The following is a 27997-nucleotide window of genomic DNA, read 5'->3' as shown; positions in this document are numbered from 1 at the left end:
TCACCCCTCTCTTCTTACAGTAATGGCAGATCTAGAATAGACGCATCGAGTTCGGTCAAACTCTCTACTTTATATATATATATATATATATATATAGTGTATGCAAAGAAGTAAAAATAAGCAAATAAAACTCACTGATTTTAAATCCTATGGTCATTTTCCTATAATACCCTTATGTAATTTTATTTTATTTTTTGTCTCTGTAATTGCTCATCTGATTTTTTTATTTTTTTTTCCTTGTGATTTGCTGAAGTGCTGATTTGATTTAAAAATGCAGGAAGATAATTGTGTGTACACAACTTACATTCATACTGGATCAATCATAAAGGTTGGAACTGACTCAAACAATAGTTTGACTATCTACGATGCCGATGGCTATGGGATTAGAATTAAAAACTTAGAGGCATGGGGTGGGCTTATGGTCCCAGGTTACAACTATTTCGAAAGAGGAAACTTGGATATCTTTAGTGGACGTGGTCTATGTTTGACTGGCCCGATCTGCAAAATGAATCTGACTTCTGATGGATTGGGCCCACAAGCTGGATGATACTGTAACTATGTCGAAGTTACCGTTACTGGAGCCCACAAACAATGCAACCAGTAGCTTTTCACTATGGAGCAGTAGCTCAGCATTGACGTTTCGCCATATGAGCTGACCGCCATCCGGAACAACTGTAACAAGTCCAAGTCCAAGTACGGTGAGAAACAACAGGCCCTTTATGATTCTGAATCTTATCCAGTTGTTGATGTAATTTAATGGGGCAGGCCCACAATTTTTCTCTGTGGTTTTTTCTTTAGAGTGAAAAGAATTAGTGTGATGCTTGTATGATTTATGAAGAAGGCTAAGGCCTGATGTGTACTGTCGTCAGCATTTTTGAGAATAAATATTGTCCTCTAAATTTCTTATGCCATAGTCCGGGAAGGGGCTTGGGCCTTAATTCTATCATAGTCCTCTAAATATTTGTTATGCACATTACCCTCTTAACTCCTTTTCTACATTTTACCTACAGCTGTAGGGCGAAGTTTGGAGGCAAGAGTTCACTTGAATATGATCAACTTGAGTTTCTTCAAAGCATCACTCCGCTCAAACTCAATTCATTATTGAGCAGCTTGATAAATTGATCACAGAACCAAAGCCTCCATTTTTTGCCCTTTTTACATATTACAATACTATAAAACTATAATTCTATTTGAGTAATACATTGATGTGCAAGTTCTAAAACATAGTCTAAATCGTAGAATCTGCTGAATAAGGATAAAAAGAGAATCTCGAGCAATCAAATTTTATCACGCAAAGAACAAGTGCAAATTTGATAGAACTTCGTCTAAAATTTTTGACATCAAATTTTGACATCATTCTGTTAAAAAAAGAATCTCGAGCAATCAAATTTTTTGACATCATTGTTTCCATCCAAGTGCAATCTTCTAAAGAGGTCCCTAATGAGGCATCAATTTGAATGTCACTAACAAACCTATAGGAGCTGTTCAATGAACTCTGTGCCTATAATCAAAGTGGATATAGTATCTATTAAGTATAATTACCCCTTTTTTTATATGCCAGTTCTTCCGTCCTCTAACATTAAAAATTTGACATCATTCTGTTAATAAATACTCCTATAATTACCTCTTGTGACACCTGATTCCAGGATTAGACTAGATAGCGTATTTGGAGTTTATTATATATATTTTGAAGATCTACATCTTTACCTTCTTATTAATCTACTTTTAAATTGTTAAAAATGAATATTATGTAGCTAATTTTGGCTTGCCTAGCAAGTGGACATTAGGCATCATCACGTCTCTATAGTTGAAATTTTGGATCGTGATAAAAGTTCTCCATATTAACTCACAACGAGTGCCAAACACGGAGCAACAATAGCAACAACAAATCAATTAAAGAAAGAGAAAAATTTATTAAAAAATGGAGTTGTTGTTCAGGGCTCGAAATCGGATGCCACATGCCACCAAATCCAATCTTCATAGTCCAAAACAAAGACCAAGATATTAGGAACACTCAGTCAAAATTTTAGCTCGATCCAATAGTGAACAAATCGGAAAACGTGATTTGAAACTGGTTGGTCGAAACAAAATCTACAGCATAACAAAGACTTTTTCTTCTCTCTTGATGGAAGCTCTCTCAAAACTACTCTTATGTGCCAAATTCTTTCAAAGACTTATATCAATGAGCATAGAACTGTTTTCTGGTAAAATAATACAATTGAATTTATACATGATTTCTAGACAAGTGAATTAATTTGATCCTGAAATAATAAAATAATAAAATAATTAAGGAATGCACAATACATAGCCTTGAAATGAAGATAAAATCACGAAGAATAATGATTCAGGAGCAGAGCTTTCCGGGTACAATAGTGATGAAAATGAAGAAAAAGAAAGTAAAATTGTATAAAACGTTTTATTGATTATAGCGTAGGTTTGCCAAGGAAGTCATCCCCATTACAATGATAACTGAACTCACTATTTATAATTGCACCTAGGGAACAAGGTCCTAGGATCATTCCCTTCTTTAATGTAAATTATGAGGGCCATTGAAGATTGTGTAACGATGATCATAATTCTCTGTAACGGGCAGCGCCCTAAATGCTGTGAAATATTCTCCATTAAATGCTACCTGGCGAAGAGTATTTATTGCATCTTTATGAGCGTTATTCTTTCTGGTGACATACGGGACAATTGCCTTCGGTTTTAGTTATCTCCCATTTTAGGTTCCACGTGTCCCTCTTTTTTACGGCCACGTAGCATAGCATATTTTACCCTATACAGATAGTCCCCCTGCTTTCCGGTGACATAACTTTGTGTCACCAGGAAGTTTGTAGGAGCACTCTTTTTGGCGGGAATTACTATGATTCCTTTAGAAAAGCTTCTGACGGTTGATTAGACGCACGTCTCTCCACATTTAATGCCCCGAACACACGTCAACCCATGATTTAGCATAATGTTTGCCAGTTATCGAGGTAATCATGGCCACGACCATAGCCGCCTAAACCTTTACTTAAACGCATAAACCTTTTTCATGCATACTTCATAACTCTCTAAACTTTTCTCATTTGACCTGCATCCCGTTCTTCAACCTTTTTCCAATTCTCTTCAAGCGAAAAAATCTTTTTCTTCTTCCTATAATGGATTCTTCCTCAATGAATACCAGTTCTACAAAGAACAAGAACAAAGCTGAGGAATCTGCTCCTCCAACAGTGGGCACCATCATCCCTAGAAGTCTTGTTACAATAAAAGACTTCGAAGAGAAATTTCTTTCTGCTAGCTCTCGTACATGGGCCGTCAGTAGGTATCCTTATTCCATCCGTCCTTCTAGCATTCCTGCTGTGAAGGAAGACTATCGCTACCAAGATCTGACCATGTTAGCTCCCGATCTGATGGAGCGGGTAACCCTACCGAAGGAGGGTTTTACATACTTTTACACGTATCCCTTTACTTTGGGTGTGTTTTCCTTGAGTGGAGAACTTGACTCCGTTATTGTGGAGTTCTACCTCCGATACCAGGTGTGTTTGGCACAAGTAAGTCCTTTTGTGTGGAGGACAGTTACTTGCCTTCGGCGTTTGTGCCAAGATATGGGAGAGGAGCTAACCTTATCTAATGTGATGAATCTCTATTCCCCCAAGATCTTCCGCGGGGGAATGATAAATTTCAGCATGCGCAGTCACTATGCTCTACTATGTAGCATGGATGACAACAACGACCGTGGATGGATGGAGTGGTTCGTTGCTATTTCCATGAGCGATAACATTCTGGCAACGGCTTCATCTTTTCCGGAATCATGGAACTGCACTCGTAAGCTCCTTGTTTAATATCCCTTTTGCTAGAAATTTCTTCATATTTGCACTGATCCTCCACCTTTCACCTGTTTCAGCAACTCGGTGGGTTCCACCTAGGGTTGAAGTCTTGGCCTGGTGGGTCCAAAGAATCATGGACATTACTACGCCTGAGATCCGTGCATGGAAAGAACAGGCCCTTAAATACGGGTGGAAGGCCAAAAACTATGGTAACTCAAACTTGTCTCATTTTTGCTTTTCACGCTAAGAAATTGATTGACTCCTTCTCCTTATTTCGTGAAATCAGGTCTACCTACGAGCTCGATAGTTGCCCCCGAGGAGGACATTTTGGTTGATCCTGCTGATGCGGTGAGGCTGCTTCAGGAGGCTCTTAGTCGAATAAGTGTCTCCGGGCCTACTTCGGGTATAGGTGTTTCTTCACGAAGTCCCTGGCCGGAGAACAAGCAACCAAAAAGAAGGCGTTCCTCTACGGCCGGAGGGAAAAATAAGAGGGCCAAGAGTGATGCCCCCGAATCATCTCCAGAAGTCATGCTGACGAGCCCTCTGCCTGGGCCGGCCATTGATACTGTGATAATTGACGATGATGGAGAAGCTAGCGAGGATGGAGCTTCTCTACATAGAAGACTATGACCTTCCTCAACTCAACAGACCGCTCAATCCGTTGAGTTAGTTACACTAGCTGAGGACGATGTCTCGGCGCTCTAGGGGGAGTATGAAATGGTGGAAAATGTCAACTCCCGCTTTTGTGTCCCAGTCGTCGCGCCCGGTATTTTGGTAAACAGGCCCGAATCCATACTTTGACAGTCTCGTTCGGTCCGTATCGAATTATGGGACCTGGGCGTATGCCCGGAATTGAATTCGGAGGTCCCTAGCTCAAGTTATGATTTTTTTATGAAAATTAAAAGTTTGTAAATTATTTGTTTTTAAGAATTGATTGATATTTGGCATTGTTAGTATCGGGTCCGTATTTTGGTTCCGTAGCCCGGTACAGGTTCGTTATGATATGTAAGACATGTCTGTGAAATTCGGTGAGAAACAGAGTTATTTGATGTGATTCAGACGTCCAGTTGAGAAAATATAAATTTTAAAGTGTTCTTGAGAATTTCATTTGAGTTGGTGCTAAATTCGTAGTTCTAGGTGTTATTCTGGCGATTTGATCGCGTGAGCAGGTCCGTATGATATTTTTAGACTTGTGTGCATGTTTGGTTTGGAGCCCTGAGGGCTCGGGTGAGTTTCGGATAGGCCACGGGATGTTTTAGACTTTGGCAATCTGGTTTTTCTGCAGAGTCTGTGTTCTGGCATGTCATTCTTCGCGTTCGCGAAGGTACTCTCTCGAACACGAAGAGTAAACTGGGCAGCTGAGGATTTCTTCTTCGCGAACGCGAAGGCTTGGTTGCGAACACGAAGCTATGGGGGATTTACCCTTCGTGAACGCAACAAGCCCATCGCGAACGCGTAGTGTTAGGCACTAGGGAGGGGCAGACAATCTTTTCTTCATCACGAACGCGAACAATGACTCGCGAACGCGAAGACCAGGGAAGGGTAGCCTACACGAATGCGAGCACTGTCTCGCGAACGCGAAGGTTTGGAAGCCCATACACTTCTCGAACGCGACAGTTCTCTCGTGAACGCGATGAACACTATCGCCCAGCACTTAACAGAACCTAAAAACGGGATTTTAGCCAAAAAATCATTTTTCTCAAAAACCAAACGGTGAGAGGCAATTTTTCGGGAATTTGGGGATTTAGACCTCAATTTGAGGTCGGATTCCAAAACCAATTATATATTTGGGCTCAGGGATGAATGGGTAAATAGATTTTGGTCCGAACCTCGGGTTTTGACCAAGCGGGCCCGAGGTCGATTTTTCGACTTTTTGGAGGAAAATTTGGGAAATCTAATTTATGCAATATAATTGATTCCTTTAGCAATATTTGATATTATTGAGTCATTTTTGAATAGATACGAGTGGTTTGGAGGTGAATTCCAAAGGAAAAGCTGTGATTGAGAATTAAGTGGCCTTCGGAGCGAGGTAAGTGTTGTGTCTAACCCTGACTTGAGGGAATTAGGAACCTTAGATTACTTGCTAAGTGAAATTCATGTGAGTGGCGTATATGTGAGGTGACGAGTACTCATGCACCGCCAATTTACCTATTTTTCCATGTTTCTGTGTTTTTCTTATATTGTCTCATTCCTATGCCAAATTGCTATGTGTTATACTAGTGTTGTTCAATTTATCGTTCTTATCACGTTTACGGATTTTCTGGTGATAATTGAGTTTTTATTTCAAAGTTGAGATTGATATTATGGAACCAAATGTTGAAGTAAGGTTTGTACTTGTTATTCTATCTCCCTGTTGTTATTTATCATTTCATTATGGTAAGGGAGAGTGTTAGTGCACGAAGGGTGATGTCGTGCCATATTGTGAGTGGTAATGCACGAAAGGTGATGCAGTGCCATATTGTGAGTGTTAATGCACGAAGGGTGATGTCGTGCCATATTGTGAGTGATAATGCACGAAGGGTGATGTCGTGCCATGATATGAGAGTTAATGCACGAAGGGTGATGCCGTGCCGTTTCTATTAATTTTATGGTGAGATTGAGAGTAAAAGCACGAAGGGTGATGTCGTACATTTTTCCTTACTGTATTCACTATTCCTGTTGATTCATGGTATATTGACTGCTCCGGTGATCACTCTGTTGTAGTTCTTTATCTTGTATTCCCCTCAGTATGTTCCCCTCCCGACATTTTCTGTTTAGTTCTTCATTTATGTTATTTACATATACACTGTTAAATTGTACAGGTTGATTGTAGGTGCCTTGCCTTAGCCTCGTCACTACTTCGTTGAGGTTAGGCTCGACACTTACTAGTACATGGGGTCTGTTGTACTAATACTGCACTCTGCACTTTCTGTGCAGATTTTGATACCGGCTCGGGTTGATCAAGATTTTGCTATTGGTTCGCTATCCGGAGACTCAAGGTAGATCTGTCGGCGTTCACAGACCTTGAAGTCCCCGTCTATCTTTTATGTCCTACTGTTTTCTTTCATTCACATAGTTGTATTTCTTTCAGACTATTACTTGTAGTATATTCTAGAATGCTCGTGAATTGCGACTCCAGATTTGGGTGGTAGTAATTAATACAGTTTTATGATATTCCGCACTTATTATATTTCATCTTAGTTAATTATTGTTATTTACTGAATGGAAATAAGGAATTTGTTTAATGATTCTCTAACGTTGGCATGCCTGGCAAGTGAAATATTAGGCGCCATCACGGTCTCGTCGGTGGAAAACTTCGGGTCGTGACAGTTGGTATCAGAGCACTAGGTTGCCTAGGTCTCACGATTCACGAGCAAGCTTGGTAGAGTCTGTAGGATCGGTACAGAGACGTTTGTGCTTATCTTCCAAAGGCTACGAAGTTTAGGAACAAGTTTCACTTTTTTTTTTCTCTGTCGTGCGATTTTGCTTTCTCAATGCTGATTGAACTCTTCTACTCTTATTCTCTGGTAGATGGCGAGAAAGTGTACCGCTTCCTCAGCTGAGCAGCATCTAGAGCCTCTAGTGACAGCTCCTACGCGGGGCAGAGGTCGAGGCCGAGGCCATGCCAGAGGCCGAGGCAGGGCTTAGCCTAGGGCCCGAGCAGCAGCCCCAGCAGTGGAACCTCAGATAGAGCTTGTCGAGGAGGTTCCAGCCCAGACTGTTCCTGCCGGACCAGCTTAGGTTTCGGAGGGGTTCATTGCTACCCCAGTACTTCAGGACGCTTTGGTCCGTTTGGTGGGCTTTATCGAGAGTGTGGCCCATACTGGCACATTTCCCATGGCACCAGCAGTCTCTCAGGCTGGAGGAGGAGCCCAGACTCCTACCACTCCCGCTCTGGAGCAGATAGCTCTCCAATATCAGGCTCCAACAGCTCAGACAGTCGGATTAGTTCAGCCGGTTATTGCAGCACAGGTCAGAGATGGGCCAGCTATGTCTTCTGAGGCTTTATGGAGATTGGACAGGTTTACCAAGCTCTTTCCTGTTCACTTCAGTGGTGCTCCTTCAGAGGATCCCTAGGGGTATCTTGACAGTTGTCATGAGGATCGATTTTGCTGCATTTCAGATGACTGGTTCCGCCAAGAAATGGTGGAGAGATTACTTGTTGACCAGACCAGCTGGGTCGCCTGCTCTTACTTGGGACCAGTTCTCTCAGTTCTTCATAGAGAAGTTTCTGTCTATCACATTGAGAGAGGAGCGTCGCCGTCAGTTTGAGCGTCTCTAGCAGGGCAGTATGACTGTTACTCAGTATGAGACCCGTTTTGTGGATTTGTCCCATCATGCCATTCTTCTGCTACCCACCGAGAGAGAGAGGGTGAGGAGGTTTATTGATGGACTTGCTCAGCCTATCAGATTGCAGATGGCTAAGGAGACTGGGAGTGAGATTTCTTTTTAGGCGGCTGCTAATGTCGCCAGACGAGTCAAAATGGTTCTTACTCAGGAAGGTCAGGGGTCTGACAAGAGGCCTCGTCATTCCGGTGAGTTCAGCGGTGCCTCATCTAGAGGTAGGAGTACCTTTGGTAGAGGCCATCCTCCCAGGTCGTTTCATTCAGCGCTCCAAGCATCCCACGGTGCCTCAGGTGGTCGTGGCCCTCAAATGCATTATTCTGACCAGCTAGCCTACAGTGCACCACCAGCTCCTATTAGTGCACCTCCACTCCAGAGTTATTAGGGTGGTTATTCAGGTCGACATGGGCAGTTTCAGGGTCAGCAGTCATAGCAGCCGAGGTTATGTTATACGTGTGGTGATCCGAGGCACATTGCTAGATTTTACCCTCGGGCAACGGGCAGCTCACAACAGCAGAGTTCTCGTGCCATGGTTCCGGCACCAGTTGCTGCACCACCTGCTCAGCCAGCCAGAGGCAGGGGTCAGGAAGCCAGAGGTAGAGGCCAGATTGTTAGAGGTGGAGGTCAGGTCATTAGAGGTGGAGACCATCCAGTTAGAGGCCATCCTAGGGATGTAGTTCAGGGGTGGTGGGGCCCAACCCCAGTGTTATGCTTTCCTAGCCAGGCCTGAGGCTGAGTCATCTGACGCTATTATCACAGGTACTATTTCAGTTTGCAGTAGAGATACTTCAGTTCTATTTGATCCGGGATCTACTTACTCTTATGTGTCATCCTATTTTGCTTCCTATTTGGTTGTGCCCCGTGATTCTTTGAGTGCTCCTATGTATGTGTCCACACCAGTGGGAGATGTTATTGTTGTAGATCGTGTTTATTGTTCGTGTGTGGTCACCATTGGGAGTCTTGAGACTCGTGTAGATCTTTTACTTCTTGAAATGGTTGATTTTGATGTCATACTGGGTATGGATTGGCTGTCACCTTATCATGCTATATTGGATTGTCACGCCAAGATGGTGACCTTAGCCTTGCAGGGGTTGCCTCGATTAGAGTGGAGAGGGAATCTTGGTCATTCTTCCAGTAGGGTTTATCTCTTATGTGTAGGCTCGGCATACGGTCGAGAAGGGGTGTCTAGCTTATTTGGCTTATGTTCGCGATTCTAATACGGAGGTCCCTTCCATAGATTCGGTGTCGGTTGTTCGTGAGTTTCTAGAGGTGTTTCTTGCAGACCTGCCGGGGATGCCACCCGACAGGGATATTGATTTCTGCATTGATTTGGCTCCGGGAACTCAGCCTATTTCCAATTCGCCATATCACATAGCCCCTCCGGAGTTGAAAGAACTGAAGGAGCAGTTGCAAGATTATCGCCCTGGGGTTCACCTGTGTTATTTGTGGAGAAGAAAGATGGATTGATGAGGATGTGTATAGATTATCGGCAGTTGAACAAAGTCACCACCAAGAACAAATATCCATTGCCGAGGATTGATGATTTATTTAATCAGCTTCAGGGTGCCAAGGTATTTTTGAAGATTGATTTGAGATCTGGCTACCATCAGTTGAGGATTAGGGCATCTGATGTTCCTAAGACAGTTTTTCGAACTCGGTATGGGTATTATGAGTTTCTAGTGATGTCATTTGGGTTGACAAATGCCCCAGCAGCATTCATGGATTTGATGAACTGGGTGTTCAAACCCTACTTGGATTTCTTTGTGGTTGTGTTTATTGATGATATCTTGATCTACTCCCACAGTCGAGAGGAGCATGAGAAGCACCTTCGGATCGTTCTCCAAACTCTGAAAGACAGCCAGTTATATGCTAAGTTCTCAAAATGCCAGTTTTGGTTAAGTTCAGTTTCTTTCTTGGGTCGCGTTGTATCAGCATAGGGTATTCAGGTGGATCTTAAGAAGATTGAGGCAGTCCAAAATTGGCCTAGACCCATATCAGTTATAGAGATCCGTAGTTTCCTGGGTTTGGCGGGTTATTACCGTCAATTTGTGGAGGGGTTTTCATCCATAGCTGCCCCATTGACCAGATTGACCCAGAAGGGTGCCCCGTTCAGGTGGTCAGATGAGTCTGAAGTGAGCTTTCAAAAGCTCAAGACTGCTTTGACCACGGCACCGGTATTGGTGTTACCCACAGGTTCAGGATCTTATACAATATATTGTGACGCATCTCGTATTGGTCTGGGTGCGGTATTGATGTAGGGTGGCAAGGTTATTGCATATGCTTCACGGCAGCTGAAGGTTCATGAGAAGAATTACCATGTTCATGATCTAGAGCTGGCAGCCATTGTTCACGCACTGAAGATTTGGAGGCACTATCTTTACGGCGTGCCATGTGAGGTATTCACTGATCATCGGAGCTTGCAGTATTTGTTCAAGCAGAAGGAACTCAATTTGAGGCAGAGGAGGTGGCTGGAGCTATTGAAAGACTATGATATCACCATATTGTATCATCCCGGAAAGGCCAATGTGGTGACCGATGCTTTGAGTAGAAAGTCGGTCAGTATGGGTAGCCTTGCATATATTCCAATTGGTGAGATACCGCTTGCATTGGATGTTTAGGCCTTGGCCAACCAATTCGTGAGGTTAGATGTTTCTGAGCCCAGCCGTGTTCTAGCTTGTACAGTTGCTCGGTCTTCTTTGTTTGAGGACATCAGAGATCGGCAGGATGACGATCCTCATTTACTTGTCCTTAGAGACACTGTGCGGCACGGTGATGCCAAGCAGGTTACTATTGGAGATGACAGAGTTTTGAGGATGCAGGGTCGTATTTGTGTGCCTAATGTGGATGGACTTCGTGAGTTGATCCTTGAAGAGTCCCACAGTTCCCGGTATTCTATTCATCCGGGCGCCGCCAAGATGTATCAGGACTTGAGGCAGCATTATTGGTGGAGGCGAATGAAGAAGGACATAGTTGCCTATGTAGCTCAGTGTCTAAATTGCCAGTAGGTAAAGTGTGAGCATCAGGGACCTGGTGGTTTACTTCAGAGGTTAGAACGTCCTGAGTGGAAGTGGGAGCGTATCAATATGGATTTTGTTGTTGGACTCCCACGGACTCAGAGGAAGTTCGATGAAGTTTGGGTCATTGTGGACAGGCTGACTAAGTCAGCGCATTTTATTCCTGTGGCAGTTACCTATTCCCCAGAGCGGTTGGCAGAGATTTACATTCGAGAGATCGTCCGTCTTCACGGTGTGCCCGTGTCTATCATTTCTGATCGAGGTGCGCAGTTTACCTCGCACTTTTGGAGGGCAGTTCAGCGTGAGTTGGGTACGCGGGTTGAGTTGAGCACAACATTTCATCCTCAGACGGACGGGCAGTCCAAGCGTACTATTCAGATCTTGGAGGATATGCTCCGTGCTTGTGTTATAGACTTCGGAGGATCGTGGGATCAATTATTGCCCCTTGCAGAGTTTGCCTGCAACAACAGCCACCAGTCGAGAATTCAGATAGCTCCCTATGACGCATTATATGGTAGGCGGTGTCGGTCGCCAGTTGGGTGGTTCGAGCGGGGAGAGGCTCGGTTGTTGGGCACAGACTTAGTACAGGATGCCTTGGATAAGGTCAAGATTATTCAGGATTGACTTCGCACAATTCAGTCCAGGTAGAAGAGTTATGCCGACCGTAGAGTTCGTGATGTTGCATTCATGGTCGAAGAAAGAGTGTTACTTCGGGTATCACCCATGAAGGGTGTAATGAGGTTCGGAAAGAAGGGCAAGTTGAGCCCTAGGTATATCAGACCTTTTGAGATTCTAGAGAGAGTTGCAGAGGTGGCTTACAAGCTTGCGTTACCACCTAGTTTAGCAGCTGTTCATCCGGTATTCCATGTGTCCATGCTTCGAAAGTATCATGGCGATCCGTCCCATATGTTAGATTTCAGCTCTGTCCAGTTGGACAAGGATTTGACTTACGAGGAGGAACCGGTGGCAATTCTAGCCCGGCAGGTTCGCCAGTTGAGATCAAAGAGTTACCCTTCAGTTCGAGTGCATTGGAGAGGTCAGCCTATTGAGGCAGCTACTTGGGAGTCCGAGTCCGATATGCAGAGTAGATATCCCCACCTTTCCACCAGCCCAGGTACTATTCTATGTTCGTTCGAGGATGAATGGTTGTTTTAGAGGTGAAGATTGTGATGACCCAAAAGGTCATCTTATATTTTAGAACTCGAATCTGCGTTCTTAAGCCTTAAAAATCTCATGTTTACCCTCCTCGATTTGCATGCGCAGTCCAGGCAGGTTTCTGGAAAGATTTTATGTTGAAAACTAATGAAAATAAGAATTTTTGCCTTAAAAGTTGATTTTAGTTGACTTCGGTCAATATTTTTGATAAACGGGCCCGGATCCGTGCTTTGACGGTCCCGGTGGGTCCGTAAAGAATTATGGGACCTGGTACAGGTCGCATAATTAGTATCGGGTCCGTATTTTGGTTCCGAAGCCCGGTACAGGTTCGTTATGATATTTAAGACCTGTCTGTGAAATTTGGTGAGAAACGAAGTTGATTTGACGTGATTCGGACGTCCAGTTGAGAAAATAGAAATTTTAAAGTGTTTTTGAGATTTGCATTTGATTTGGTGCTAAATTCGTAGTTCTAGGTGTTATTTTGGCAATTTGATTGCGCAATTAGGTCCGTATGATATTTTTAGACTTGTGGGCATGTTTGGTTTGGAGCCTCGAGGGCGCGGGTGAGTTTCGGATAGGCCACGGGATGTTTTCAACTTTGGAAATCTTATTTTTGTGCAGAGTCTGTGTTCTGGCATGTCCTTCTTCGCGTTCGCGAAGGTACTCTCGCGAACACGAAGAGTAAACTGGGTAGCTGAGGATTTTTTCTTCTCGAACGCGACAAACCCATCGCTAACGCATAGTGTTAGGCATTGGGGAGGGGCAGACAGCTTTTTCTTCATCGCGAACGCGAACAATGACTCGTGAACGCGAAGACCAGGGAAGGGTAGTCTATACGAATGCGAGCACTGTCTCGTGAACGTGAAGGTTTGGGAGCCCATACACTTCGCGAACACGACAGTGCTCTCGCGAACGCGATGAACACAATCGACCAGCACTTAACAGAACCCAAAAACGGGATTTTAGCCAAATATTTATTTTTCTCAAAAACCAAACGGTGAGAGGCGATTTTTCAAGAGTCATTTCTTCTCCAAAGTGTTGGTAACTGATTCTAAACCATTTTCTTTCAATTACCCATTACATTTCTTGAATTTTCAACCTAAAATCTAGAGTTTTCATGGTAGAATTAGGGCTTAGGGTAGAAACTAGAGATTTCGGGAATTTGGGAGTTTAGACCTCAATTTGAGGTCGGATTACAAAACCAATTATATATTCGGGCTCGGGGATGAATGCGTAAATGGATTTTTGTCCGAACCTCGGGTTTTAACCAAGCGGGCTCGGGGTCGGTTTTTCGACTTTTTGGAGGAAAATTTGGGAAATTTAATTTATGCAATATAATTGATTCCTTTAGCAATATTTGATATTATTGAGTCATTTTTGAATAGATACGAGTGGTTTGGAGGTGAATTCCAAAGGAAAAGCTGTGATTGAGAATTAAGTGGCTTTCGGAGCGAGGTAAGTGTTGTGTCTAACCCTGACTTGGGGGAATTAGAAACCATAGATTACTTGCTAAGTGAAATTCATGTGAGCGGCGTATATGTGAGGTGACGAGTACTTATGAGCCGCCAATTTACCTATTTTTCCATGTTTCTCTATTTTTCTTATATTGTCTCATTCCTATGCCAAATTGCTATGTGTTATACTAGTGTTGTTCAATTTATCGTTTTTATCATGTTTACGGATTTTCTGGTGATAATTGAGTTTTTATTCCAAAGTTAAGATTGATATTATGGAACCAAATATTGAAGTAAGGTTTGTACTTGTTATTCTATCTCCCTGTTGTTATTTATGCATTTCATTATGGTAAGGGAGAGTGTTAATGCACGAAGGGTGATGCCGTGCAATATTGTGAGTGATAATGCACGGAGGGTGATGCCGTGCCATATTGTAAGTGTTAATGCACGAATGGTGATGTCGTGCCATATTGTGAGTGATAATGCATGAAGGGTGATGTCGTGCCATATTGTGAGTGTTAATGCACGTAGGGTGATGTCATGCCATATTGTGAGTGTTAATGCACGAAGGGTGATGTCATTCCATGATATGAGAGTTAATGCACGAAGGGTGATGCCGTGCCGTTTCTATTAATTTTATGTTGAGATTGAGAATAAAAGTACGAAGGGTGATGCCGTGCATTTTTCCTTACTGTATTCACTATTCCTATTGATTCATGGTATATTGACTGCTCCAGTGATCACTCTGTTGTAGTTCTTTATCTTGTATTCCCCTCAGTATGTTCCCCTCTTGACATTTCCTGTTTAGTTCTTCATTTCTGTTATTTGCATATACACTGTTAAATTGTACAGGTTGATTTATAGGCTCCTTGCCTTAGCCTCGTCACTACTTCGTTGAGGTTAGGCTTGACACTTACCAGTACATGGGGTCGGTTGTACTGATACTACACTCTGCACTTTCATTGCAGATTTTGATACCGGCTCGGGTTGATCGAGATTTATCTATTGGTTCGCTGTCCGGAGACTCAAGGCAGATCTGTCGGCGTTCACAGACCTTGAAGTCCCCGTCTATCTTTTATGTCCTACTGTTTTCTTTCATTCAGACAGTTGTATTTCTTTCAGAATATTACTTGTAGTAAATTCTAGAATGCTCGTGAATTGTGACTCCAGATCCGGGTGGTAGTAATTAATACAGTTTTATGATATTCCGCACTTATTATATTTCATCTTAGTTAATTATTGTTATTTACTGAATGGAAATAAGGAATTGGTTTAATGATTCTCTAACGTTGGCTTGCCTGTCAAGTGAAATGTTAGGCGTCATCATGGTCCCGTCGGTGGGAAACTTCGGGTCATGACATGAGTACCCGGTCCCATCCGTCCTCGGCTAACGAGCAACCAACAACCAACACTGTGTTTGTTGCAACTGCTTCTCACTCTTCAAATCCATCAGCTTCATCTCCATCTTCACCAACACCAGCAACTGCTACAAAATTTCCACCTTCATCAACTCTTCCACCAGCAACCGCTACATCATCTCCACCAGCCGCATCTGCCCGAGAAGAGGGTGTCCCTCTCCCCCAGTCCCCAGTTCATGGGAATTAGGGGCAAAACTATGCTCCTCCCTCAGAAGATGCGCAAAGGAGGAGGAGCGTTACTTTCTCGGTCTCCACCGAATGCAATTTGCTATCCCGACCGATGGAACTTGCTAACTATCTGAAGCCTTTGGCATCAGAGAAAGATTGGGAAAATATACAGACTCTCTAGTTCAACTGTCCGTGACCTTGATGTTAGCCTTAGATCCGTTAGATCCTCACAGGAAAGCCTTTCTGCCGAGGTAACCCAACTCAAAGAAGAACTTAAGCGTCGAGCGGCTTCCCTCGTTGTCGAGAAAACTTACGCTATGTACAGCATGAGGAGAAAAACCTTGGAAGAGGCCAAAGTTGGTATCATTGACTTTGATGCTTACATTGCTAAGGCCCATGAGCTCGCGTTAGCCGCTAAAAATGGTCTCCCGACAGAGCCTACTGCTTCCGGTTCTGATTCCAAAACATCGGGAATTGAAGAGGAAGCGGAAGGCGAAGATGTTGAAGGCCAAACTAGAGAGGGCCAAAATTTTGAGCCATCGACGGATCTATTCACTTCCCCTGGGGGCGCGGACACTTCTCTTCCTCCGGGTTCCGGAGATGCAGCAGTTTAGCTTTTCTTTTCTTTTTCCAATTCTTGTATTTGTGCCATTTTGGCATGTTATTGTAAATAGAAACATCTTTTTGCTCAAGTATTCTTTGAGTCTTTCTTTCGTTTGAACATTTATGCATGTTTTAATATTTGCATTCTCTTCTTTTTTGCTTAAGAGTTTTGCACAAGTTTTACTCTTTGTGTCTTATTATGGGAAGCCTTGGGTGTATTTTTCCCGAAAGCATTTTGATTTCGGGCATAATTTCTTCCAAAATTAACCCTTTTACATTAGGGTTTTCATAAGAGAGGGCCCTTTTATGTTTACGGTGCTCTTGAAGAGGACGTCTCCTATTCATTATGGCATAAGCATTTGAAGTACTTGTTTATCTTTCAAATGATAAAATTAATTCATCGATCAGATAAGAAACAAGATGGAAAATAAAAGCACTTTACTTTATTCCTTTCGTTATGTTAAAGAGAAATTGTCATTTCTTGTGGCTAATTTGTACATCTTGTTTCTACGGGCTGGCCCCGCAGTCCCCGGTTCAGATGACATAATTATATTCTCAGTTTTTGTGCTCCGATCGACATGACAGTCATTGTTGTTGCATTCTCATATCATCCATCCCCCCCAGTGTTCAAATGCGAAGAATGCAAATTGGAACACTGGGAATCTTGCACCTTCGAGGATCCCACTAATGAATTTCTAGGCAATCCTCCACTCGGTAACAAACTTCACTTCCCCTTAGGAATTTATGTTATCAAGCAAAGGACTATCTAACAATCCTCTAACGGTTTGCACTTATGAACGGTCGGGTAATCTTTGCTTTACAGCAAACTTATTTTTCCAATGGAAATTTTGCTATAGAGCCAAAGATTATCTAACCACCTCTGAGTAGCTCTTCGCTTGTGTGCCTTGCTATTAAAGGTCTTATTGTTGCCGTTGAAACTTTATTCGTAGTATGCTTTCCATGGCAGCCTCATTAAAAACCTTACCAAAAAAACCCAATTGGGACAAAAACTAGATGAAGGGAAAAAGAGTGCAGCGCATACTTCCAATACAGACGAGGATTGTCAGCAATAGTATCTCTTGAGGTGTGACACATTCCAATTGCTTGGAAATTTTTTTCCATTTTGATTCTCTAACTCATACGAACCTTTCCCCGTGACAGTAGAGATCCGGTAGGCGCCTTCCCAGGTCGGGCCTAACTTCCCTGCATTGAGTTACCGAGTGTTTTGGATTACTTTACTTAAAACCAAATCTCCCACTTTAAATTAACGAAGGTTGGCTTATCAATTATAATATCTTTTCATTCTCTGCTTTTGTGCCGCCATCCTTACACGTGCCAAGTCCCTGCGCTCATCGAGTAATTCCAAGTTGACCAGCATCGCTTCATTGTTTGCTTTTTTGCTTGCCTGGAAATACCTTAAGATAGGCTCCCCTACTTCTACCGGAATCAAGGCTTCAGTTCCGTACACAAGGGAAAAGGGAGTTTCCCCCGTGCTCGACTTGGCCACCGTTCGATAGGCCCATAAGAATCCGGGTAGTTCCTCAGGCCATTTACCTCTAGCTGCTTCCAACCTTTTCTTGAGGTTTTGTATGATCACTTAGTTTGTTGATTCCGCTTGACCATTTGTGCTCGGATGATAGGGTGAAGATGTGATCCTCTTTTGTTTCAAATCTTTGAGGAACTTTGTTATATTTGCGCCTATAAATTGCGGCCCATTGTCACGTGCTATCTCTTTTGGTATTCCAAACCTGCAGATTATGTTTTCCCATAAGTAATCCACCATTTCGCGTTTGCCGATCTTCTTATAAGGACCTGCTTCCACCCACTCAGAAAAATAATCAATTAAAATCAATAGAAATCTTACCTTACCGGGAGTCCGCGGCAGCGGCCCAACGATGTCCATCCCCTCACTTCATGAACGGCCATGAAGACAAGACTGAATGTAGTGGTTTCGTCGGTTGATGTACTAGCGATGCGTAGCATTGGCACTTAGCGTATTTTTGTATGAAAGATTTGGCGTCTTGTTCCATGCAGGGCCAATAATATCCTGCCCTTACCAGTTTTAACAATAAATAATCTGCGCCCGAATGGTTTCTGCATATACCTTCGTGGACCTCTCGCATAACATAATTTGCTTCGGATGCTCCCAAATATCGGGCCAGCGGGCCTTGGAAAGATTTTCTGTACAATTGTCCTCCTTTAAAGCTATACCGTGTTGCTTTGACACGCAGCGCCTGAGACGCCTTGGAATCATTGGGCAATTTCCCATGCTCGAGATAATCGATGATCGCATTCCTCCAGTCCCAGTCCAAATTAGTAGAATTTACCTCGTAATAGCTATCTGCATCCAGGACCGAGTGCATCAGTTGTACTACCATCTCGAATTCTGATCCTTTCATTTTCGTTAACGAGCCGAGGTTGGCCTGTGCATCCGCTTCAGCATTTTCTTCCCTCGGGATGTGATTAATCGACTACTCCCGAAATCGATCCAGCAGAGCCTGGACCTTCACCACGTATTGTTGCATGCACTCCTCTTTGGTTTCAAAGATCCCGTAGACCTGATTTAACACAAGTTGTGAGTCGCACTTGATTTCTATGACCTCGGAATCTAGTCCCCGGGCCAGTTCGAGTCCTGTAATTAAAGCCTCATACTCTGCTTCATTGTTAAAGGGACTGTTCTGATGGCTTGCCTTAGGGTTTCTCCCAAAGGCGTGGTTAATACTATGCTAAGCCCGGACCCCTTTACGTTGGAGGCTCCGTCCATGAATAAGGTCCAACTCCCGATGTTGATTCTGACACCATAACTGCCTCTTTGGTTGTTAGAGGCAGCAATCCCGGACTGAAATCCGCCACAAAGTCAACCAAGACTTGTGACTTAATTGCAGTCCTTGGTTTATATTCTATGTTGAATTCACTCAATTCGACGGCTCATTTGGACAGCCTGCCCGAGAGTTTGGGTTTGTGAAGGATATTCCACAGGGGAAATGTGGTCACCACAGCTATCGGGTGACATTGGAAGTAGGTCCTCAGCTTCTGAGTGGCGACTATTAGAGCTAAGGCCAGCTTCTCCAAGTGCAGGTAGCAAGTTTCTGTTCCCGTTAAAATTTTACTAACGTAATAAATGGGAGATTGCGTACCTTCGTCCTCTCAGACCAAAACTGCACTTACCGCTACTTCCGAGACTGCGAGGTATACCAACAGTGTTTCACCTTCCTTCGGTTTCGAAAGTAATGGAGGGCTTGACGAATACCTTTTTAAATCTCTCAAAGCCTACTGGCACTATGGTGTCCATTCGAAGATATTTTTCTTTTTGAGCAGTGAAAAAATGGTAGCATTTCTCTGATGACCGAGAAATGAATCTGCTCAAAGCGGCCAGTTTTCCCGTGAGTCTTTGGACTTCTTTTACTCTTGACAACTGATCTGGAATGTCTTTGATGGCCTTGATATTATCGGGGTTTACCTCAATCCCCCTTTGTGATACCAGCAATCTTAGGAACTTACCGGAGCGGACCCCGAACGTGCACTTCTCGGGGTTAAGCTTCATATTGTGCTTCCTTAGGATGTAAAAAGTTTCTTGTAGATACTTAAGGTGATAACCTGCATTCAAAGACTTAATGAGCATATCGTCTATATAAACTTCCATAGTTTTCCCTATTTGTTTATCAAACATCTTGTTTACGAGCCGCTAATAAGTGGCTGGAGTGTTCTTCAACCCAAAGGGCATCACATTATAGCAATATGTACCAAAATTCGTAATAAAAGAAGTCTTTTCATGATCCTCCGGATTCATATTAATTTGGTTGTACCCGGAATAAGCATTGAGGAAACTCATTAACTCGTGCACGGCCATAGCATCAATCATTTGGTCGATGTTTGGCAGTGGGAACGAGTCTTTCGGGCATGCCTTATTCAAATCTTTATAATCTACACACATGCGACATTTATTGTTCTTCTTAGGAACTACTACTACATTAGCTAGCCAGTATGGATCCTTTACCTCTCGGATCGAACCGATATCAAGTAAGCGGGTTACCTCTTCTTTGACGAATTTATTGCTGCCCTCCGTAATAGGGCGTTTCTTTTGTCTTAAAGGAGGGACGTTGTGATCCAAGCATAGATTTTGTATGGCCACCTCCATTGGGATACCTATCATGTCCTCATGCGACCAAGCAAAACAATCGGCATTAAATTTAAGAAATTCAATAAAGCTGGACCTGAGCTCGGGGTGTAGTCCTGTCCCCAAGTGGAATTTCCTTTCTAAGAACTCTTCAAACAATACAACTTGCTCGACCTCTTCCGATGTGGATTTTGTTGCATCCGTCTCTTCTGGTACTTGCAAATACTTCTGCACTTGATAAGCTTCCGACGCCTCTACCCATGGGCTAACTTCATTCGATTCGAAAGCGGGCGCTGGTTCCTGTAGTTGCTATGCCGCATGTTCCTTCCCTTTGCTACTGGAAATCAAAATTGCATTCATCTCCCTTGTTGCCAGTTGATCGCCCTTTTTCTGTTTGATTCCCTCGGGCATTGAAAATTTTAGCAGCTGATGATACGTTGATGGTACAACTCTCATCTCGTGCAACCATGGCCTTCCCAGAATAATATTATATCCCATGTCACCATCTACCACTTCAAAAAGAGTCATTTTCATCACTCCCTCAGCATTCGTGGGAAACAAAATTTCTCCTCGGGTTGTCACACTCGCAAGGTTGAATCCGGCGAGGAGTTTTGTGGCCGAAATGATGCTTCCGGTGAGTTTAGCTTGCTCCAATACTCTCCATTGTATGATATTGCCCGAACTTCCTGGATACACTAGAACACGTTTGATTTTAAAGTCTAGCACGTTTAAAGAAATTACCAATGTGTCGTTGTGCGGTAGCAACAATCTATATGCGTTTTCCTCCGTGAAAGTGATGTCGTCTTCAGCAACTTCCCGAAGTCTCTTTCTATGGGTTGTTGATACCTTCGTCTTTTTTGCTGCTGAGAAGGTGACCCCGTTGATTTCATTCCCCCCGAAGATCATGTTGATCCTCTGTCGAGGAGGATCTTCTCCTGCCTTCGAGGGTTCCGCATTACCCCTGTTGCGACCGTAGTTATTCTTGGCCTGATCACTTAAGAATTCTCTGAGATGCCCATTCTTTACCAGTGTTGCCATTTCTTCCCGAAGATGTCGGCAGTCCTCTGTCCGGTGGCCATTCGTCCCGTGGTATTCACACCACAAGTTTGGATCCCTCTAGCTGTGATCGGATCTCATTGTCTTTCGGAACCGTGCTTCTTTGATGTTTCTCATGACTGACACCAACTCTACTACACTAACGTTGAAATTTTATTCTGACAGCTTGGGGTAAGAAGGATCCCGCGTACCTGATGCTTCTTTGTCCTGCAATGATCTATTATTCCGACTACGATCAATCCTTCTATCAATGGAGAACCTGTCTGCTGACTGAACGCCTCTGCCGCGGCCTTCGGTCCATTCGTAGGGCAAAAATCGGCCCCTCGAAGATCATCTGTCCGTGTCGAGATTGCCTTTTAATTTTCCTCTGTTCTTCTCCCATCCTTTTGTCGACGATTGAAAGCCAACATGATCATCTTCGATCCTTATCTTTGATTCGTACCGGTTGTGGACATCCGCCCAAGTTGTTGCTTGAAACTCAAGCAGGCTTTCCTTCAATTTCTGGGAAGCGTCCGAACTTCTCGGATTCAGTCCCTTGGTGAATGCTTCAGCCGCCCATTGATCCGGAACAGCTGGGAGCAACATTCTTTCCTTTTGGAATCGGGTAACAAATTCTCGCAGTAATTTGGATTCTCCTTGTGCAATTATGAATATGTCGGCCTTTCGGGCCTGCACGTTTCTGGCCCCGGTGTGAGACTTAATAAAAGAATCCACGAGCATCACAAACGAATCTATGGAAAGCTCGGGTAATAGTGAATACCACGTCAAGGCTCCCCCCGTGAGAGTCTCTCCAAATTTCTTCAGCAAAACAGATTCAATTTCATGAGGAGCTAAATCATTCCCTTTCACCGTCGTTGTATAAGTAGTAATATGCTCCTGAGGGTCTGAAGTTCCGTCATACTTTGGCACATCAGGCATTTTAAATCGCTTCGGGATTAATTCTGGTGTCGCACTTCGCTTGTATGGCAATTGAGTATACTTCTTTGAGTATGGACCTTTTAGCACCGGTAGTGTGCTCGGGATTTGGCCCATGCGGGCATTCACTTTCCTCACAAATCGTAAGAGTTCATTCTTGAAGGGATTGTTTTTTTTATTGGGGCCGGATCCGCTCCCCCCAGCCCTATCGGAGCCAACTTCGCCTCTTGGGGTATTGTTACCGATCCTCTGCATTGTTTGATTCGCGGGAGCATCAGGAGGAACCGGACCTCGTCTATTTGCGATATTCGAAGCCCCCGACAGCGCCTGCTTCAAGTCCGTCATAACCTTATCCTATCGCGTGAGGTGGCCTAGAATGATCGCTTGTTGTTCTTGTAAGACCCTTACCGCATCAACAACATGTTCCTCTTCAGCATCATCGGGGGTTGCTTCCCGAACATGTTGTGGGTACCGCCTGTTGTGGATCGGCGTGGCATCATTTTCCTCATTGTGGGTGTCACTGACTGAATCCTCGAGGTGAGGCTGGTCTCCTTGAACCTCAGGATTGTGTGCGTTGTTAACACCATTTTTCTGCTTTTTCTTATGATTTTTTGCTAAGATGAATAATCAAAACACGTTAGTAAAAAAGACAAGGATCAACTTAATTACACGACTGTCTAGGCCTCACGGTGGGCGCCAAACTGTTTTTCTGTAAAACGGTACAGTTGAATTTATACGTAGTTTCTAGACAAGTGAATTAATTTGATGCTTGAAATGAAGATAAAATCACGAAGAATAATGATTCGGGAGCAGAGCTTCCGGGTACAACAGTGATGAAAACGAAGAATAGGAAAGTAAAATTGTATAAAGCTTTTTATTGATTATAGCGTAGGTTTGCCAATAAAGTCATCCCCCTTACAATGATAACTGAACTCACTATTTATAGTTGCACCTAGGGAACAAGGTCCTAGGATCATGCCCTTCTTTAATGTAAATTATGAGGGCCATTGAAGAGGGTGTAATGGTGAGCATAAATTCTCTGTAACGGGCAGCGTACTAAATGCTGTGGAATATTCTCCATTAAATGCTACCGGACGAAGAGTATTTATTGCATCTTTATGAGTTTATTCTTTTCGTTGACAGACGGGACAATTGCCTTCGGTTTTAGCTATCCCCAGTTTTAGGTTCCACGTGTCCCTCTTTTGGACGGCCACATAGCATAGCATATTTTATCCTATACAAGAACAATTCTCCAAGATTGTTTTATTTGTAGATAATGAGCGGTGCTTTCTCTTAAAGTCAAAATCAATTTAATAGGAATAAAAATCGAATCCAATTCCAAATAGGAATGAGAACCAAAAGAGAACAAAATTAGGCCATGGGCCTTTGGGTAAACAACATGGGTTTGGCCCAACAAGAACTTAAAATATGCCTAATCCGCTGAAGAACGACATTGTCACATTTGACAACGTGCAATGTGACAATTGTCGCATTTGATGCTCGATTTTATTTTAATACTGGACAAAAATCAATCGGTAAAAGGTTGGGTTCACACGATATATATATATAGATTTATTTAGGTTTGTGTTTGTTAAAATCACACAAAAAGCGCTAGATTTCCATCGAGAAATTAAAAGAAGCGTGCTTTTCGCCCTTCTTTCTGGAAGTTTCTATCCGATAGTCCGGTGATTGAATTTAGCTAGAAAAGTTTGAGAGTTAATTAGTGTAAGTAAAGATAGGGTCAATAAAAGTAAGGAGCAGCAATGAGTCGGCTGCTTCTGTTTTTGTCCCTATTTATATTATATGCCTACAAAAGAGAAAACAATTTACCGATTATACTCATTTTAAAACTACTTACTAGTTTTATGGGGCCCAAAGTTATTACCAGCCTACATATCCCCTTCCACCTTTTAATTTGTTTTGAATTATTGTCAATTATTCATCCTCGACTACAAGATTGAAGTTGCGCCCGTGTCCTAGAAATTTTTTTGTCCCAAAGCATCCACGGTTTTTTGCAACGTCGCCCTCGTCTTAATAATATTTCAATTTACACACATCGTTTTTTTAAATTTATTTATTTGTGCAAAATATTCTTTATGAAGTATCTAACGTGGATAAGATTTCTTCATACTTTAATAAAATTGACTAGTCATAAACAATTCAATTTTGTTTCTGTTTTTTAATATTTAATCTTCTAAAGTCTATTTTAAATTTTCCATATAAAATTACATACTATGCAACTTCTGCCAAATCTCATGTTTGCGGGTTTTGCACTTTTTATGTGGTTTGGTAAAATGAAAAATTTTAAAAATTTCTTCTTAAAGTCTTTTTTTCAAAATTTCGGACTAAATTTTTATGTGTCTAAAAACCCGCATTGTTGAGCTTGAAGCTCTTGAACCTGAAATTTAATTTTGAAGATTTATTTTTTTATTCGATGTGGGTGTTATAAAATATTTTTTATAGTTGTATACGGATAAAACCAAGGCTAATGAGCACCCCGATTTTCCGGTGAGGCAAACGAAGCAAGGACGTAACTACAGAGAATCAGAATCAAAGCCAGGAGCCTCTCGTATAAAGGCCCGAACAAAACACCTGCCCTCGGAGCCATCGAGACCACGCCTCCCGGATCCAGTTCGAGTTTCAAGACCTCGGAAAGCATTACCAAACGACCGCGCACGATTAACAAAGGACCGTGATATTCTTGCCCAACCGGATATCACAACGTGAATCTCGGCCCGTATCGACAACGGACCAGTGATTAGCGAAAAGGAAGATTTTTACCTTTCTTAGAATTGTACTTAGGGTAAAACTCTCCTAATATATAAAGGAGAAGCTTATTATTCAATAGACACATTGTAACACGCATATCAAAGCAATATACATCTGTTCTCTTTGCTCCTAAAAGTGACTCAAAGTCCTCAATTTTTCTCATAGTTCATCATAAGTGCCTGGCTCCGAACCGAAGGCAGGCTAATTGTTAAGCTCATAACCGAGCCCGGACTCAATACTACTACTGGTTTGGTTGTTTATTCTATTTTTAATTTGTTCATCTAACTTTATTAATCACTTGTATTGAATTAGTATACATATCCTCAAAACCGCGTATAAATTCATTTATTATCCATTTTTAAGGGTAAACAATAGTACTTTCGGAATGTTCATGTAGAAGTTTGGTCGTATTTGGAGCTAACTTAAGGTGATCAGGATTGAATTTTTCAGCTGAAAACTGCAGAAGAAAAATAGTTTTCCAATAATATAATGCTATAGTATACAATATACTATAAAAATATATTGTTGTATTATATAGTTTACTGCAGTATAATGCAATAGTATACTCTAATAGTATACAATATACTAGAATAATATATTATAATAATATACAATATCTTGCAATAGCATACTATAATAGTATATAATATACTACCACAATATACAGTAATAATGTACAATATAATTAATCACAACAATATACTACTAATTATTTTTGAGAGAATGAACCAGTCCTCTATGATACTCTGTTAGTATGTGACATATACCAGATTGGTATCATAGAGGACTAAGTATTTTCCTAAAAGAAATGAACTAGACCTCTATAATACCCTGTCAATGTATGATATATACCTTGTGGTTATCATAGAGGACCGAAATGAGTAGTTTTTTTAGTGAAGAAATGAACTAGTCCTTTATGATACCCTGTCAGTGTATGATATATGCCATGTGGGTATCATAATATACTACAATAATATATTTTCTCTGCTATTAATATATTATTTTTGATATACTATATGTAGAATAAGTTATTCTTTAATAATTAATATATAAAAAATAAAAATAAATAAAAATATACACTATATTAGTTAGCGTTTTTTAATATAGTAAAAAAGGAGAAAAAAATAAAAAGAACAAAAATAAAGGAGCAAAAAGGTGTGCACAATTAAATTATTAAAAATAGAAAATAAAGAAAAAATAATAAATAAATCTAAAAAGGATAGAAAAAGAAAAAAAGAAGAGAAAATAGGTATAAGTATAAATTGTTCTAATAAATGTCACGACCCGGAATCCCAAACACGTGGTCATGATAGTGTCTAACACTTGCTAGGCAAGCCGACGTCAACCATAGAGTTAACAAATTTTAGCAATTTAAAACAGAATAATAAGAATAATAATAATAAACGTTTGATAAAAATCTGAAATACATATGATAAACCATAATATAACGCGTCTATACTAATTCCACAAATCCGGAGTCACAAGTAGATGAGCAACTAGAATACTACAAATATGGTCTGAATGAAATACATCTTTTTGAAAAAAAATAAACAGTAAAGACATAACAGAAGGAGACTTCAGGGACTGCGAACGCCAAGCAGCTCTACCTCAAATCTCCTGGGCAAGTCATATCCTAGTGAACTCCTCTATGCACCGCTGGGGCCAACACCGAGATCTGCACAAGAAGTGTAGAAGTATAGTATGACTATATCCGACCGCATGTACTCTGTAAGTGTCGAGCCTAGCCTCGACGAAGTAGTGGCGAGGCTATGACAGGACACTCACTATAAACATGTACGGATAATAATAAAAGAAGACGGAAATATGAAGTAAATAAGTAAACTCATAAGAACGGAACCCGAAGGTCAACTAACAGAGGTCCCCAGAATAACATCATCTCAAAATACTCATATCACCGTACCGGAACAGAACATTATAGCTACAACACTACAACACATTATACTCCTTTGGCGGCACGCAACCCGATCCCAATAATATCAAAATATCTGTTGCGGCATAAAACCCGATCCCAATATTATATCAATATCTGTTGCGGCGTGCAAATCGATCCCATTATCAATTCATTTCAAAACAACGGCGCGCAACCTGTTCCCAATATCAACTCATTAACATAGCATGTCAACACAACCAATAACGTAATCTCAACACAAAAGGGAAAATAAAGCGTACAGAACATTGTCATGATCCCAAAATTTCACCGGAGGTAGTCATGATGGCACATAATCACTAAGACTAAGTAAGCCTAACATACAAGAGAATCTGACATAAATAACAACTAAAAGCATTAAATAAAGCTTATAAGTCTCATAATAACTTCAATACTGAATTCGCAATTCTAATATTCCAAAAACCCGGTGAAACTGAGTCAAAAGCTATAAAATGTATACTAGAGGTCTCAAAATACAATATTGTTTGATGTGGAAATAAACAGTATAAAAGATAGTAGTGAAAGGTGACTCCGAGGCTTGCGGGCGTCAAGAAGGTATACCTTGAAATCTCCGGAATATGTGGTCCGATTACTGGCGTCCGGCACGAGCAGATATGCCTGGATCTGCACAAAATTGTGTAGAAGTGTAGCATGAGTACACCACAATGGTATCCAGTAATTATCAAGCCTAACCTCGGTAGAGTAGTAACGAGGCCAGGTCAAGACACCTACTAGGGCAAGAAAACTGAACAAAGTATAGTATAGTCTAAAAATGGAAAGCGAGGAAATGAATGGTAATAAAGCAGTACAATAATGAAGGCTAACAACGAAATTTGAAGGAAAGAAAGGCAACAAGGAGTGAACACATGATATGAACAAAAAGTAATCAAATACGGACAAATACAAGTAAGACAAATGAAGAGATAACAAAACTGTTCAACCAACAAGTCTCTTTAACATAGAATGTACAACAAGAATCACAACTGAGGTACCACACCTCACAATCTCATTTTATAAGTGATAATCCCAAACATCCTTATATCACCGCGTCAGCCTTGCATTTATTTTAAAAATAGTTTTTCTGAAATAGCTACATGTGTTTTAGCCCCCTTATCTCACCGCATGGCTTCAAGTAATTCTGTTACTAGCAACACGCGTATAAATACCACCTTATCTCACCGCATACGTATCAACCCCTATCCTTATACCATCGCATGCATACAATACCACAACACAATAATCAACTCG

At 41.9% G+C, this 27997-nt stretch overlaps 2 protein-coding genes and 1 pseudogene across 2 annotated transcripts; 1 reads left to right on the top strand and 2 right to left on the bottom strand.

The window, feature by feature from the left end:
• Positions 1-271: 271 nt before the first annotated feature.
• LOC104090800 (PLAT domain-containing protein 3-like) lies at positions 272-878 on the top strand (annotated as a pseudogene).
• Positions 879-20370: 19492 nt separating this feature from the next.
• LOC138892580 (uncharacterized) lies at positions 20371-21099 on the bottom strand. The gene has a single exon (XM_070176317.1). The coding sequence runs from the start codon at positions 21097-21099 to the stop codon at positions 20371-20373; it is 729 nt and encodes a 242-aa protein (XP_070032418.1).
• Positions 21100-21447: 348 nt separating this feature from the next.
• LOC138892579 (uncharacterized) lies at positions 21448-22035 on the bottom strand. The gene has a single exon (XM_070176316.1). It carries the CDS (start codon positions 22033-22035, stop codon positions 21448-21450), a length of 588 nt encoding a protein of 195 aa, XP_070032417.1.
• Between the last annotated feature and the right edge of the window lie 5962 nt (positions 22036-27997).

Source organism: Nicotiana tomentosiformis, chromosome 5 (genome assembly GCF_000390325.3).
Source record: "Nicotiana tomentosiformis chromosome 5, ASM39032v3, whole genome shotgun sequence".
Taxonomy (NCBI): Eukaryota; Viridiplantae; Streptophyta; class Magnoliopsida; order Solanales; family Solanaceae; genus Nicotiana; species Nicotiana tomentosiformis.
This window is presented reverse-complemented; position numbering and strand designations above follow the sequence as displayed.